Genomic DNA, 17,532 nt, shown 5'->3' on the forward strand with positions numbered 1-17,532 from the left:
GATTTATTTTCAGAAAGCTGAGCATAAATTTTTTGAAGGATTGTTTCTCTTGGGAGATCATGATTGGGGCATGAATATAACATTGATTTAATCCTCCCCCAAGCTTGAGCGATGCTTTCTCCTTCGCGAGGCCAAAAATTATATATATAATTGCGGTCACGATGAACAAGATGCATAGGGTAATACTTTTGATGAAATTCCAATTTCAATCTTCTATAGTTCCATGATCTCGTATCATCACATAGCCTATACCATGTCAATGCGTCTCCCTTCAAAGATAAAGGGAAGACCTTCTTCTTAGCAACATCATCGGGTATACCTGCAAGCTTAAATAATCCACAAACTTCATCCACATATATTAGGTGTTCATCAGGATGCTTTGTTCCATCTCCTGTAAAAGGATTAGCTAGCAGTTTTTCTATCATACTCGAAGGATACTCATAAGGAATTTCATTTTCAATAGGTTCAGTAGGTTGAGGAGCAACTCTTTGCTCTACTGGTCGGGGTGAAGATACCCCGAACAAGCCCCTCAGAGGATTACTTTCCATAGTAACAAGTGACAGTAAATTTCAGCACACTATATAAATTTTTCCTTACCAAATTCCACCTACCAAAGGCGCTTCACTCCCCGGCAACGGTGCCAGAAAAGAGTCTTGATGACCCACAAGTATAGGGGATCTATCGTAGTCCTTTCGATAAGTAAAAGTGTCGAACCCAATGAGGAGCAGAAGGAAATGATAAGTGGTTTTCAGCAAGGTATTCTCTGCAAGTACTGAAATAAGCAGTAACAGATAGTTTTGTGATAAGATAATTTGTAATGAGCAACAAGTAACAAAAGTAAATAAAGTGCAGCAAGGAGGCCCAATCCTTTTTGTAGCAAAGGACAAGCCTGGACAAACTCTTATATAAGGAAAAGCGCTCCCGAGGACACATGGGAATATCGTCAAGCTAGTTTTCATCACGTTCATATGATTCGCGTTCGGTACTTTGATAATTTGACATTGTGGGTGGACCAGTGCTTGGGTGCTGTTATTACTTGAACAAGCATCCCACTTATGATTAACCTCTATTGCAAGCATCCGCAACTACAACAAAAGTATTAAGGTAAACCTAATCATAGCATGAAACATATGGATCCAAATCAGCCCCTTACGAAGCAATGCATAAACTAGGGTTTAAGCTTCTGTCACTCTAGCAACCCACCATCTACTTATTACTTCCCAATGCCTTCCTCTAGGCCCAAATAATGGTGAAGTGTTATGTAGTCGACGTTCACATAACACCACTAGAGGCTAGACAACATACATCTCATCAAAATATCGAACGAATACCACATTCACATGACTACTAATAGCAAGACTTCTCCCTTGTCCTCAGGAACAAACGTAACTACTCACAAAGCATATTCATGTTCAAAATCAGAGGGGTAATAATATGCATAAAGGATCTGAACATATGATCTTCCACCAATTAAACCAACTAGTATCAACTACAAGGAGTAATTAACACTACTAGCAACCTACTAACACCAATCCCGGACTTGGAGACAAGAATTGGATACAAGAGATGAACTAGGGTTTTGAGATGAGATGGTGCTGATGAAGATGTTGATGGAGATTGCCCTCTCCCGATGAGAGGAGCGTTGGTGATGATGATGGCGATGATTTCCCCCTCCGGGAGGGAAGTTTCCCCGGCAGAACAACTCTCCCGGAGCCCTAGATTGGTTCCGCCTCGTGGCGGCGGAGTTTCGTCCCGAAATGTTGCTTCTGACTTTTTTTCTCGACGAAAGACTTCATATAGCAGAAGATGGTCATCGGAGAGCCACCAGGGAGCCCACGAGGTAGGGGGCGCGCCCTAGGGGGGGCACCCTCATGGACAGGGTGTGGGCCCCCTGGTCTTCATCTTTGGCGAGGATTTTTCATTATTTATTATAAGGTATTCCGTGGAGTTTCAGGACTTTTGGAGTTGTGCAGAATATGTCTCTAATATTTGCTCCTTTTCCAGCCCAAAATTCCAGCTGCCGGCATTCTCCCTCCTTATGTAAACCTTGTAAAATAAGAGAGAATAGCCATAAGTATTGTGACATAATGTGAAATAACAGCCCATAATGCAATAAATATCGATATAAAAGCATGATGCAAAATGGACGTATCACATATCCTGGGGACTACGCACACAACCAAGAGCAAGAGAATTAAACCATAGCTCAGCATCACCCTTTAATGAGAAAGGGAACAATTTAAGAATATAGTAATAGCGATTTTTTCCTCATGGGCAAATAGGGTGGCTATATCATTCAATTTCGTAAGATGTGCCACAATAATTTCCGATTCATAACCATAGAAAGGATCAGATTCAACCAAAGTAATTAACTCAGGATCGACAGAGAATTCATAATCCTTGTCAGTAACAAAGATAGGTGAAGTAGCAAAATTGGATCATATTTCATTCTAGCATTCAAAGATTTTTCTTTCAGCTTAGCTAACAGTTTCTTGAGATCTTCTCTATCATTGCAAGCAAAGAAGTCTCTAGCAGTTTCTTCATCCATAACATAACCCTAAGGTACAACAGGCAATTCATATCTAGGGGAGAATCATAATCATCAGTTTCAGTAATTTCATTCTCTCCAACCCTATCAAGTTGTTCATCAAGAAATTCATCTAGTGGCACAGTATTATCTAGCAGAGAAGTAGTTTCATCGTAAGCATCATGCATAGCAAAAGTGGCATCATCAATAACATGCGACATATCAGAATCAATAGCAGATGTAGGTGTCGCAAGTTTACTCAAAACAGAAGGAGAATCAAGTGCAGAGCTAGATGGCAGTTCCTTACCTCCCCTCGTAGTTGAGGGAAAAATCTTAGTTCTTCGATCTTTCAAGTTCCTCATAGTGTTCAACAGATATAAATCCCAAGTGACGCAGAGAATAGAGCTATGCTCCCCGGCAACGGTGCCAGAAAAAGGTCTTCATAACCCACAAGTATAGGGGATCACAACAGTTTTTGAGGGTAGAGTATTCAACCCAAATTTATTGATTCGACACAAGGGGGGCCAAAGAATATTATTGAGTATTAGCAGTTGAGTTGTCAATTCAACCACACCTGAAAGACTTAATATCTGCAGCAAAATATTTAGTAGCAAAGTAGTATGGAAGTAACGACAACAGTGGCAGAAGTAACGGTAGCAGTGTTGTAGCAATTGTAACAGTGGCAACGACAAAGTAATAAAGTAAAGATCAATATGTGAAAAGCTCGTAGGCAATGGATCAATGATGGATAATTTTGTCAAATGGCATTCATCATGCAACAGTTATAACATAGGGTGACACAGAACTAGCTCCAGTTCATCAATATAATGTAGGGATGTATTCCGAATATAGTCATACGTGCTTATGGAAAAGAACTTGCATGACATCTTTTGCCATACCCTCCCGTGACAGCGGGGTCCTATTGGAAACTAAGGGATATTAAGCATTAGCACTTAGTGAATATATGAGCTCCTCAAACTACGGTCATCACCGGGAGTGGTCCCGACTATTGTCACTCCGGGGTTGCCAGATCATAACACATAGTAAGTGACTATAACTTGCAATATTGGACCAAGAACACAAATATATTCATGAAAACATAATAGGTTCAGATCTGAAACCATAGCACTCGGGCCCTAGTGACAAGCATTAGGCATAGCAAACTCATAGCAACATCAATCTTAGAACATAGTGGATACTAGGGATCAAACCCTAACAAAACTGACTCGATTACATGGTAAATCTCATTCAACCCATCACGGTCCAGCAAGCCTACGATGGGATTACTCATGTATGGCGGTGAGCATCATGAAATTGGTAATGGGGGATGGTTGATGATGATGATGGTGACGATTTCCCCTCTTCGGAGCCCCGAACGGACTCCAGATCTGCCCTCCCAAGGAAGAACAGGGCTTGGCGGCGTCTTCGCATCGTAAAACGCGATAAATCCTTCTCTCTGATTTTTTTCTCCCCGAACGTGAATATATGGAGTTGAAGTTAAGGTCGGTGGAGGTCCAGGGGGCCCACAAGGATGGGTGGCGCGCCCCCACCCTTGTGGCCAGGGTGTGGGCCCCCTTCACTTGATTCTTTCGCCAATATTTTTTATTAATACCAAAACTTATCTCCGTGAAGTTTCAGGTCATTCCGAGAACTTTTTATTCTGCACAAAAATAACACCATGGCAATTTTGCTGAAAATAGCATCAGTCTGGGTTAGTTCCATTCAAATCATGCAAGTTAGAGTCAAAAATAAGGGCAAAAGAGTTTGAGAAAGTAGATACGACGGAGACGTATCAGGCAGCGCCTCGAGTCCTGTGAGCCGGTTTGTGTCCCATATCTCACTCTACCTCGCAGCTTCACTCTGAGGGGCTCAGCCGCCCGCCAGACTTGAGCTACATGTAATTGTACACATGCATGACACCGGCAAAGATTTTTATTAGGTTTGACGCTGCATGTAATTGTATAGATTTGAGAATTCATAATTTAAAGTATCTGATCATGAAAGAGGGTAATTGAGGTATCCGGTTGTGGAAGAGGAAATTTTAGATGTGATTGGTCACTCTCCATGCGACGCGGAGCCAGATTTGGTATGGGCGTGTTTGGCAGCCGTAGTGACTGGGCATGGCTAGCTCAAGTCTGGCTCCCATGAGGCTGGCTGAGCAAATGCGGCCTCTAAACCAACATCTGCAACCTGTTTGGTTGCCAGCATTTAGTTCTCACGCATTAGGGGCTAGCTTAGCACACGGTTTTTGGTAGCCCGCATTATCTGAACTCACACATAAGCCCGAAGTTTGGTTGCATGCAACGCCTGTTGTCCGATAACCTCTTCGGTGTGGTGGTGAGGTTACCTGCACACATCAGCATCAGGAAGAACAGACACAACAAAACATAGTAGTACTAGTAGTTATAAATATTGTGGCACACATAAATGGACAAGTTCAAACGCAAATCAGTTCGATATTTAACTAACGCAACTGGAGCATACGAGGGGCTGTCCTAGGCGTTCACGGCGAAGGCGGCGTCGTGCCTCCCCCACCTTGTCACCACTTCAATGTCATCGTCATTGAAGACGATGACCTTCAACATGTCGGGTGTCAGCAGCTTGAAGGTCACCATGAAGCCTATCTTGATCTGATGGATGGCGGCGAAGGTGGCCCAACCCTGATCTTGGGTGACCCTGCCATTCAACAGCCGGACAGTGACCTTCTAGAAGCAGCCGCTATTTGTCTTCAGCTTGAACTCATGCGGCACGAACGGGAAGTGCCTCGTGAAGTCCAACGGCATAGGTATGGCCTCAAGCTGGGGGGCCAGGATCACCTTGTAGAAGGTGGTTGGCCCTCCCACCTCATGGTAGTGGCCGTAGTTCCGACGCTTGCCGGTGGGGCACCTCCGACACGTCGTCATCCGTGCCCGGGCTTTGGACGTGCGTCACCTCTGAGGGCGGCACCTCATCCTTGCCCTTGTCCTGCTCCTTGGATGGCACCACCTCCTTTCCCTTGTTCTCTGTGTCGATCTGCATTATGAAGAGGTTCAAATGTTGGGTTAGCATCTGCATTATGATGTTGCAACATTGCTATTAAAACCTATGCTTGTGTGCCCCTTTATTAACCCAACTTGTTGGTCACCACTTACCCAGTCTCCCACTCTTCCTCCAACCTAACGCCATGAACCCCAAACCCAACCCCAATGCCAACCCCTTCCCTTGGGGCATTGGATGGATGGCTTTCTTCCTAGGGTGCTCACTGGGTGACCGCACCAAGTTTAAGAACACCATGGAAGTGTGCTCAAACTTTTTTTTTGCGGATAAGTGTGCTCAAACTTCAGTAGCATGGACGAGTTGCACAAAGAGTCGGACGTTGTGGTGAAGAAGGTGACCTCGGAGGAGTTGAAGACACTGATTCCTGACCCAGCGAAGGGTGCTATGTCAGTCGACATACTTCGCTAGGCCATGAATCAGGCTGAATCTGACGACGCTGGACAAAGAGCAAAGTGGCCAAGTACAGACAATACCGGCATCCTCATGACCATCGTGTTGGCGTGTACTTCACCACAAAAATTGTGCCTATGGAAGGGGAAGAAGAGGATGCGTGGCGATGATTGTGAGGGCGCCGGAGCCAGGAAACGGAAGCATGCCAATCGAGGTGGACTCCGACGAGGAAGAAGAGACGGTGGTGCAGGAGAAGACCAAGACCAAGGCCACCCGCTGCTCCAATCGCCTCGAGGGTGCCCAAGGCTAAGATCCGTGCGTACTATGTAAGATGAACCCTAATCCCCATTACTATTGTACTCAATCCGGATCTGAAACCTCACATATGTATCGGAAGTCATGACGATGTTATGGTCGCTTCTATGGTGTTTACCCTGATTCCCGGTTCCCCTATCGCGGATCGAATCAATGCGATGTAGTAGCGCGAGGAGGGGGGAAATAGCTTACCGCCATTGCCGAAGTGCTGCTGCTGCGGATGTCAGTGAAGGTGGTCGGAGGTCGACTTGCCGTTCTTCGATCTGCTTCACCGCCGCCGTCGCCGCCGTCGGTAAGAGTGGGGAGAGGGGAGAGCGAGCGATGAGGGAAGGTGAGGGTAATACTGTCGGCGCTTCGGGAAGCAACGCAGCTTCTGGGGTGGCTCCTCGCATGCAGCCCCCGTCGCCCACATGCCTCGCTCGGGCCTGACTCGCGAGAAACTACCGATTCGAGCGTAGCTCGCGAGCCTGACTCGAGAGTGCTTTAAAGTTCGTGTGATATAGGCTGAACGGTGTATTCAGGCCAACCAAACAGTCCAAACTCTTCTCACCCAGACCTGGTTGGGCCTTACGCGGGCAATCAAACGTGCAGTGTATCGTGCTGCTGTCATGTACACCCATTGCAATGTCGTCATGAGGAAGTGAGGAAGCATGTTTGTTTCAGAATAGGCCAGAAGAAATAAGGTTCTAATTATAAATGGCCAAGAATTCCCAACTTCCAAGCCCTCCGCAGTCCGCACCCGAGGTCCCACAAGATTTCCACTTCCCTCTTCCTCCATTCGATTCTTCACACCGCTCACCCCGCCGCTTCCCTTGCTTCCTCCGCCCATGGCCGCCGCCACCGCCACCACTTCCTCATCCTCGTCCACCCCCAAGAACCCTAACCCTTTCAATCTGCCTCCATGGCTCCGCTGCCCCCTCACCTTCCTCTGCCCGCCCCCTCCCCCTCCCCCGCCGCCCCCTCCCCCGTCGCCCCCACCACCCCCGCCCCCGGAGCCGACGGTGGTGGCTCCAGCGCAGCGGTACAGGAGGCCGGGGCTGCGGGTGACCACGGAGTACGACAGCGAGGAGGCCTTGTTTGCGCACAAGGTGTCGTGCAAGCTCGCGGGGGGTCTCGCCAAGCTGCGGCTGTCGTTCCAGAGCGACCAGCAGGGCCACGGAGAGGACCCGCGGCAGCTCTTCGGGGCGCCGGTGCTGTCGTTCGTCACCAAGCACTTCTCCGCGATGTATGACGTTGAGGGCCGCAACGCGCTGCTCCGTGGTAACGCTTCGCTCCCCGGTGGCGCCGTCCAGCTTCGCGCCTCGCACGATGTCAAGGTATTATAGCGCTTCTATATTGAAATTGCACCTCCATTTCAACGTTGGTTAGTTACACAATTCTCGTTGACGGACCTATGATGTCTGTGTCTGCGTTTATGTTACTTTTGACGATGGAAAGTGTATCTGTATTATTCTGTTCACTCACTGATAAAGTTTCACACCTTTAGTCTTCTGAGTTTAAACTGCTACTGGTACCTACATAGTTCTTTTTTCGTTATAATAGCACTTGTTATATTCCCAGGAGCAAGAAGGAGAAGTTTCAGTAATAACTAGGTTGGGTGATCCGTCTTATAGACTTGAGATATCATCTTTGGTGCCTTACAGTGGTTTGGTGAGTACACACATACTCCTACATGTTTTCTTTTTCTATGTTCTGTGATTGGAATAAATGTATTGTGCTGTTGAGCAATTCCAACAAGGTTCATTTTCTACCTTAAAATACAAATTTGATCATTGTTAGCACAAAATGTATTATAGTCGTCACTCCTTTATTCCTCAGAAATTATTTATGCCACTTGAGATAAAGTAGTATAATTTGCTAGCATATTGAAAAGATTGAATAGTCGTAAAATGTTTGCGAAAGTTGGTCTGAAAGTCCATGTTATTTAGTAAGTTACAGCTTACAACTGTACTCTATTGTTCTACTCATGTATGCAGTATAGCGTGCATGATCTTTGAGGCCGCCTATATCCAGATTGTCGCTCCTTTAGGTGCTATTTCAGATTTTAAACATTAGCTATTGTATTGAAAACATTGAGCGGTCGTATAATGTTTTTAAAGGTTTTATATGAAATCATGTGCTATTTGTTTCATTGCTATATTTGTTTATACTCAGTAGACTATGTGTCCTAAGCTGGAAGATGTTTTTGAATGCTGTAGACATATGTTCTTAGCAACAAGAATCTGTGCATATTTCCTAGAATTTGGAATAAAACTCTGTCAACTGTTTAGTTAACCCTGATACCTGTGCAGCCAAGAGCAACACTCCACTTTCCAATTGGTCAAGTTTCAGTGGAAGAGAGGACAAATGAAGAAGACCAAAAAATGTTGTCAGTGTATGGGATTGCGAAAACTGATTTTTTAGACGGCATTCTTACTGCTCAATACAATGAAAATGATTTGAATCTAAGATATTGTTATAAGGTGAATTATGTCTAATGTTGTACTTTGTTCAGTTTTCGGACCTTCTGTTTTATCTGATTCGATTTGTCCATTCTCTATGGCAGGACAATGAATTAACTTTAGTTCCCAGCGTCTCCTTGCCTTCCAATGCAGTATCCCTAGACTTCAAAAGGCGTTTTGGTTCTTCTGATAAGTTAAGGTCAGCATACTGTCTTTGTTGCTTTGCTCATTAGCATATGTATCCACCGACCATTTCTTCTCCCGAAATCTCTACAGTATTAATGTGTCTGGTCTTGAATCCTCCAAGTTTCTATGAATACATGTGCGAATTGAGTTCTCCACGTTTTTATGTAATTCTGTGCACAACATCCATCAAGATTCTGCAATTGTCGAGCATGTTCATAATCCTACCTTCAGGGGCTCCTATGTTAACAAGATGACCTGGACAGCAGGGTACTCATGAATCTTAATACTGCAAAATGCAACATGTTCTGTGTGCCTTTTTTGGGATAGAGCAGTGAAGGCTATTGTGTTAACTGCTCTTAACTTTGGCATACTTAATTAATTGTGTATAGTAGTTTTCTTCTCTCTAGAAATGTCAGATATTGAGATTCACTTTGGTTAGTCTATTTCCTACAATTATTTGACATATAGTTCCAGTTTATAAGGAGGACTTGAACAACATGTTGCCAAAGTAAAACTTTAACCAAAGTATGAAATATAGTCTGCAAGTAGGCAAGAATCTGTATTGGACATACATCTTATGTGTCTTTTTAAAGTTAGTTTATTTTCCAGTGAATCTTTCTGTGCTGATTTCTCTCTTCCTTTCAGCTATCATTTTAACTTTGACACTGATGAATGGAATGCTGTTTATAAGCATACAATTGGTAAAAATTATAAACTGAAAGCTGGTTATGATTCAGAGGTGCGAGTTGGATGGGCTTCCATCTGGGTATGTACATTTTGGCAACTCAGTTTTGCTCATCATCCTGTCTTACTTACTATTGGAGTATGTGAATTAGAAATAGGCAGAATTAGCAACTCACTTTTTGCTATCCCTTAATGGTTGCATGTTAAAAATCCTGATTCGTCTGAATATTTCAGCTGGGTTTGTCAATTTACTATGTCATATTGAGCAGAGCTCTAATACTTCTTTTCTTAACATTGACATAAGGATCGTGTCTGCCTGTCTGGATATGTAGCTTTTACCTAATTCTGAACCCTGGAATACGCGAGCTTGCTAAGTTTGATTGTTGTTTTTGTTACCTGAACCATCCTTGTATAGCATAAGCACATGTTATTGAGAGAACGATCATTAGATACAGCAATATTTCATGTACTGCATGTTTAAAATTCGACAATTATGATTGGTATTCCATTGAGGCATGTGGTAACAGAGCTGTTTGAGAGTATTTTAAGACTGTAACAGAGCTTTGTTTTAACACTTATCTCTGCAACAGTCAAAGCCTGACTTCACATCATATATCCATTTGAACTGTCAAATCATTCGTCTTCGGTTTAAAAAATGCACGACCTTTTTGATCTATCCATGAACCTGAACACATAGTTTTGGATGTTAGGCTGGGCAAGAAGAGGGTAAAGCAAAGACTGCACCTATGAAGATGAAGGTTCAGCTTATGCTTCAGGTTCCCCAGGATAATATTCGCAATCCTTCTTTACTATTTCGAGTGAAGAAAAGGTGGGATCTGTAGAGTGGAGGCATTCCTCTGATACATTGCCGGGTACCGAGGCTTGGCCTGACCTATTCTTGTAAGGTGCATATGTCATCAATGGATACACATTCTGCAAGTCGTGCTATTTTATCATGTATTTTGGTTTATTGTACATAATGGCCACCAGTCCACTCTGGCTTCATGTAGGAAGTTAGTGTCTCATAATTTATTTATTTCTGGACCAAGCTTCCCTAGTATGGATGTTGTCACTGTAGTTGGTAATTCACAGATTCAATTGTGTCATTTTTTAACTTCGTAATTGATAGAGATTGAGCCGAGGCTAAGGGTGCATGCCCATGGTACCGTGAACTGGAACTTGACCTTTGGCTTAGTGCAATGTGAACGACAACAAAGCCTTTCAATTTCAAATAAGTTGGGGTAGGTTAGAGTTGAAACCCATACGATATCGGAATTTAGTCATGGTTTTGGCACTTGGATAACTAACTTTCTACGGACTGGTAGTGTCAAGTTTGGTCTACCCTGACCTCAGGGGTTGTTTGGTTTGTGACTAACTTTGTCAAAGATTGTCACACCTAAGGTTAGGCAAGTTTGACCAACTTAGGTGAGTGTTTGGTTCAAGCCACACCTTAGGCAAGCCACACTTGAACCCCACATGGCATACACACAAAAAGTGTGGCAAGATTCCTTTAGGCTTGTCAACTTGTGGCTCTTATTTTGATGAACTAATCTTAGTTAAGTTTGGCAAAAATATATGGTAAAGTATGACAATGCTAGTCCTAAAATCAAACAGCCTCTACATTATCTATGCGCAGGCGTTTCAGGAGTTCTACATTGTATATGTTTATGAACAGTCCCAGACAATAATGTTGGACAAGCTTCCAACTCTATCATGTATATCATTAGGGTTTTGTTTCGGTACAACCCTTAAAAGTTTGCATGAATTTAAAGTTATACTTCAAAAGGTTATCACCATATTAGCTTGCAGATCAAACCTGGATACACGGGCTATGAAGTACCTTTTGATTGTAGGGGCACCTTCTAACATCTATAACTTTAATCTGCACCGAAATCCGTAAACTGTTCTAGGGGGTGTAACGGAAGCAAAGTTCACATCATCATTCCTCATCAGTCCTTTCTTATGTGGCCACATCTCAACGTGCGCATATCTACTACACTTAATTATTGGACATATCGCATACCATTTTCATTTTGCAAATTTCTGTTTTCGTTTTCATATTTCCTCTCCGTTTCCATTTTCCTCCGGAAAAGTGAAAACTTTCCACTCCATTTCCATCCCTACATGGATGATCACGAAGCACCATGAAGCCGAATGCCACTGACCCGAAGACCATCACCCTTAGACCAAGGAGGAGACTTCCATAGATCTCCCACACCTCGGCTGCTGGGAGGCCACTGCTGCGGAGCTACATGTACTTCGGGAAAAATTGTAGAGGCTTAAATTAAGTCGAGGGCACTCATTGTAGGGTAAGGAGTGCGACGATCCACATATATAGATTTCATTTCGTGTGAAATTGTATGATACTGTGTTCTGAGAATCTCTTGGTTGGGATGTCAACCCCAGTCCCGAGACCATCACATTACGTTTTCCTAAATATTGTGTTTATATGATATAGTCAACTATACGATTATACCACAACCATGAAATATTGTGCATGGGAATCTTTTTCCAGGGTACTACCCCTCGGTCCCTGCCAACATGGTGTTTATGTATTTTGAGATTAGCTTTGACCATCAGTTTAACCAGCAAAATATGAGTTATGTGTTGCAAAATTATAACTTGTGTCTATAGTTAAAATAATTTTAATCCATATAATTTTTATGACATATGATGACTCATATGTTACTGCTCAAATCGATTGTCCAAGTATCGTCACAAAATACTGATGCATATATTAGAAGCACAATAGAATGACGTAGGCGGGCTATATGAAATATCACATCAGATTTTTGCCTAGTTTAAGGAGAGAGAAGAGAAGTGAGCTATAAACTTACAACCGGTTGTAGCACGTGTCCCAACACTCTTTGCGAAGGAAAAAGATGGCCTAACACATCATACAAATATGACTTACTATTGTATAAGTAGGCAAAGAAGACATGTCAACTTCACATATTTCATTGTGGGTTGTACTAAAAGAGGGAGCCGGATCATTTAACGTACGGTCTCTGACGTTGAGCCATTGATGTGTGGGCCCGAGACCACATGTCAGTGGGCGCCATGGCACGTCAGGGGAGCCGCGTCCCTAAAAGAGATGGAGGGAGACGACCACTCCCTGTGGCCTATGCTTTGCTCTTTGTATCATTTCATAACTAAGATAGGAGAGCTTCCATTAATGGAGACAGCCTCTTATGTGACGATAGTTTGACCAATGTAGCAAGAGTTATATATCACACACAAAAAATATCAATGGAAACTTCACGTGTTATATTTATTTTCTGGTGGTGTATTTTCTGTGGCATACAAATTATATTACATTAGTTAAACCATCAATCTAAGGATACACTTGCGCCTTTTAAACCGGAAAGGAGGGAGAACATGACTAAAGAAACAACGAGAAGAACATTTCTGACAAAGTAACATCACACGAAGTATGAGGTGAGGTTTCAATACTGCTAGGCACGAGGAGAAGATTAACCTTCATGGGCAAGTGGTATCTAGAAGGACACCTTTCAGTATTTGTGATCGATGTTGTCGAAGATGATGATATCAATGAAGATGTGAATCGTTGAATCAAAGTTGGATTGATAAAATGATGCTAAGCTTTTGGTGACAAGAGCACCACAAAAGCTAAAAAGCAAATTCTATATGATGACGATTTAATTGCGATGTTGTATGGTGCACGAGGTTAGCAAACGTATTCGTTTCCCGGGTTTCTGTATCCGTTTCCGCTTCTGCAAAAAAATATGAAAACAAATATGGTAGCATCCAATTCCGTCCATTTCCGCGCCGTTTTCATCCCTATATCCATGTATTATCTGAGTAGAGTTGTGAGCGGGATGATACAATTCCATGTCTAATAACTCAGGTTCATTCTATAGTGTGTGCTTTGTCCGGTTTGCCATGTCTCTACACGGTTGAATAAGGTGAGAAAGTATGCACAGAAACATATATAACAGACTTATTTCCTGTGTACATGGATGAAAAGCTTCAATCTCCTGTACATATATTTTTCTCTCCTTTTTTTGGATTTTTTCTGGGCCTCTGGTGGATTCACCTCGAAGTAATGTGTGTAATTCTGGGGATACGGTTGTGTACCTTGGAAAAAGATTCCCATGCAGTATTTATGGTTGTGGCATAATCATATAGTAGTAGTTTTTACACTCTACCCATATGAGCACATTCGAGAGACCGAGTCGACATATCATCTTGACATTTATGAAGTCGTCGACGGGGTCTCCTCCCACTGAAAACGCATCGCCGGAAATTCTGAAATAAATTCAAAGATAATGAGAGCACCAGGAGTTGAACCACGATGGGTTGGGAATACCACTGTCCCTCTAACCATCTAACCATAGGTTGGTTCACATCATATAGTAGTAGTTGACAATATCATATAAACACAATATTTATAAAAATGTAATATGATGGTCTGGGATTGACATCCCAAGCAACAAATTCTCAGAACACAGTACCCTACAATTTCACATTAAATGAAATCTATATATGTGCACTGGCGCACTCCTTGACAAGCTACACAGAGGTCACGAAAATCAAGATTACTCTAGAAGCAATGAAAGGGAGCCTCTACCATGAGGGAAGACCGGCCTCCCGGCAGCTGAGGTGTGGGAGGTCTATGGAAGCCTCCTTCTTGGCCAGTTGATCCCTCAATTGCTTCTTGGCGTACTCTCGAAGGTTGAACTTGTGGTTGGAGATGGTGGTGTCATACCTGGTTAGAATCTGAGCCCATATACACCAACCAACAAGGTCTTTTTCCTCTCAGAATATGCATTCAACAACCCTTAGCTTCAGGCCGGTAATTAATTTCATTTAGGTGATTAATAATCCATGCTAGGAATCCCTGGATTGGAAATCAGAAAGAAAAGTTCATCAAGGTTGACAATGAAAACTTTGTCAAGGAGGCACTGGTAGTAGAAGGAGGTTTCCTCGAACTAGGATTTCTAAAGTAGTATTTGGTACGATTTGAGGTTGTGAGCGATGCAAATTAGACATCTACAATAAGATCAACCATCGACTATGAAGTTGGCGACGAGCACACGGGCATCGCATCCTTTGTCAGCACCAGTACTTTAGCTTGCCTTGCTGAGGCCATCACAAAGCATATCAAGGCACATACGGAAGGTGGGCAAGGCCGCGAGCAAACTTGATAAGAACAAAACATCCCACCAGGTCGTTGCATCCTTTGTAGTCTGTACCCACTGTTTTACTCCTTACATTTCTCGTATGTTTAGTTCCGCTTCCAGTGACCAGTCCCTTTGCAGTAGAAGCACTCAGACTCAAGCTTAGGTCCAGACTTGGGCTTCTTCACTTGAGCAACAATTTGCTTGCTATTCTTCTTGAAGTTCCCCTTCTCCCCTTTGCTCTTTTTCTTGAAACTAGTAGTCTTATTAACCATCAACACTTGATGCTCCTTCTTGATTTCTACCTCCGTAGCCTTTAGCATTGCGAAGAGCTCGGGAATTGTCTTACCCATCCCTTGCATATTATAGTACATCACAAAGTTTTTGTAGGTTGGTGGCAGTGATTGAAGGACTCTATCAATGACACTATCATCAGAAACATTAACTCCCAGTTGAGTCAAGTGGTTGTGGTACCCAGACATTCTGAGTATATGTTCACTGACAGAACTATCCTCCTCCATCTTGCAGCTATAGAACTTATTGGAGACTTCATATCTCTCAATTCGGGCATTTGCTTGAAATATTAACTTCAACTCCTGGAACATTTCATATGCTCCATGACGTTCAAAACGTTTTTGAAGTCCCGATTCTAAGTCGTAAAGCATGGCACACTAAACTATTGAGTAGTCATCAGCTTTGCTCTGCCAGACGTTCATAACGTCCGGAGTTGCTCCTGCAGCGGGTCTTGCACCTAGCGGTGCTTTCAGGACGTAATTCTTCTATGCAACAATGAGGATAATCCTCTAGTTACGGACCCAGTCTATGTAGTTTCTACCATCTTTCAACTTAGCTTTCTCTAGGAACGCATTAAAATTCAAGGGAACGGTAGCACGGGTCATTGATCTACAACAACATAGACATGCAAATACTATCAGGTACTAAGTTCATGATAAATTAAAGTTCAATTAATCATATTACTTAAGAACTCCCACTTAGATAGACATCCCTCTAGTCATCTAAATGATCACATGATCCATATCAACTAAACCATGTCCGATCATCACGTGAGATGGAGTAGTTTTCAATGGTGAACATCACTATGTTGATCATATCTACTATATGATTCACGTTCGACCTTTCGGTCTCAGTGTTTCGAGGCCATATCTGCATATGCTAGGCTCGTCAAGTTTAACCCGAGTATTCTGCACATGCAAAACTGGCTTGCACCAGTTGTATGTGAATGTAGAGCTTATCACACCCGATCATCATGTGGTGTCTCGGCACGACGAACTGTAGCAACGGTGCATACTCAGGGAAAACACTTGTACCTTGAAATTTAGTGAGGGATCATCTTATAATGCTACCGCCGTACTAAGAAAAATAAGATGCATAAAGGATAAACATCACATGCAATCAAAATATGTGACATGATATGGCCATCATTATCTTGTGCCTTTGATCTCCATCTCCAAAGCACCGTCATGATCTCCATCGTCACCAGCGTGACACCTTGATCTCCATTGTAGCATCGTTGTCGTCTCGACAACTATTGCTTCTACGACTATCGCTACCGCTTAGTGATAAAGTAAAGCAATTACATGGCGATTGCATTTTATACAATAAAGCGACGACCATAAGGTTCCTGCCAGTTGCCGATAACTTTTACAAAACATGATCATCTCATAAAACAATTTATATCTCATCATGTCTTGACCATATCACATCACAACATGCCCTGCAAAAACAAGTTAGACGTCCTCTACTTTGTAGTTGCAAGTTTTACGTGGCTGCTACGGGCTTCTAGCAAGAACTGTTCTTACCTACGCATCAAAACCACAACGATTTTTCGTCAAGTGTGCTATTTTAACCTTCAACAAGGACCGACCATAGTCAAACTCGATTCAACTAAAGTTGGAGAAACAGACACCCGCTAGCCACCTGTGTGCGAAGCACATCAGTAGAACCAGTCTCACGAACACGGTCATGTAATGTCGGTCCGGGCTGCTTCATCCAACAATACCGCCAAATCAAAGTAAGACGTTGGTGGTAAGCAGTATGAATATTATCGCCCACAACTCATTGTGTTCTACTCGGGCATATATGATCTACGCATAGACCTGGCTCGGATGCCACTGTTAGGGAACACACTATTTCAAAAAAAAATCCTACGATCACGCAAGATCTATCTAGGAGATGCATAGCAAAGAGAGGGGAGAGTGTGTCCACCTACCCTCGTAGACCAAAAGAGGAAGCGTTTAGTAATGCGGTTGATGTAGTCGAACGCCTTCATGATTCAACCGATCCAAGTATCGAACGTACGACACCTCCGTGTTCAGCACACGTTCAGAACGATGACGTCCCTCGAGCTCTTGATCCAGTTGAGGACGAGGGAGAGTTCCATTAGCACAATGGTGTGGCGACGGTGATGATGAAGTTACCGGCGCAGGGCTTCGCCTAAGCACTACAACGATATGACCGAGGTGGTAAAATGTGGAGGGGGGCACCACACACAACTAAGAGATGTCTGTTGTGCCTTTGGGGTGCCCCCCGCCTCCGTATATAAAGAGGGGGAGGAGGTGGCCGGCCTAGGGGGCGAGCCATAAGGGGGGAGTCCTACTTGGACTCCTAGTCCAACTAGAATTCGCCCCCTCCCCTCCTTCCTTCCACCGGAGAGGGAAAAGGGGAAGGGAGAGAGAGGGAGAAGGAAAGAGGGGGGCCGTCCCCTCCCCTAGTCCAATTCGGTTTGGGCAAGGGGGTGCCCCTCTCATGTTCCTGTCATCCAATAAGGCCCAATAGGCCCAATACTTCTCCT

General features: G+C 43.5%; 1 protein-coding gene and 1 pseudogene across 1 annotated transcript; both read left to right on the forward strand.

Moving 5' to 3' along the window:
* Positions 1 to 6,998: 6,998 nt before the first annotated feature.
* Positions 6,999 to 10,720, forward strand: LOC119317069 (outer envelope pore protein 37, chloroplastic-like). Its single transcript, XM_037591466.1, has 6 exons — positions 6,999 to 7,584; positions 7,829 to 7,918; positions 8,560 to 8,730; positions 8,814 to 8,908; positions 9,541 to 9,661; positions 10,290 to 10,720. The coding sequence occupies exons 1-6, from the start codon at positions 7,096 to 7,098 to the stop codon at positions 10,419 to 10,421; spliced, it is 1,098 nt and encodes a 365-aa protein (XP_037447363.1). The 5' UTR covers positions 6,999 to 7,095; the 3' UTR covers positions 10,422 to 10,720.
* A 3,432-nt stretch (positions 10,721 to 14,152) lies between these two features.
* Positions 14,153 to 14,747, forward strand: LOC119315885 (annotated as a pseudogene).
* The last annotated feature ends 2,785 nt before the right edge of the window (positions 14,748 to 17,532 follow it).

This window comes from Triticum dicoccoides, chromosome 6A (genome assembly GCF_002162155.2).
Source record: "Triticum dicoccoides isolate Atlit2015 ecotype Zavitan chromosome 6A, WEW_v2.0, whole genome shotgun sequence".
NCBI lineage: Eukaryota > Viridiplantae > Streptophyta > Magnoliopsida > Poales > Poaceae > Triticum > Triticum dicoccoides.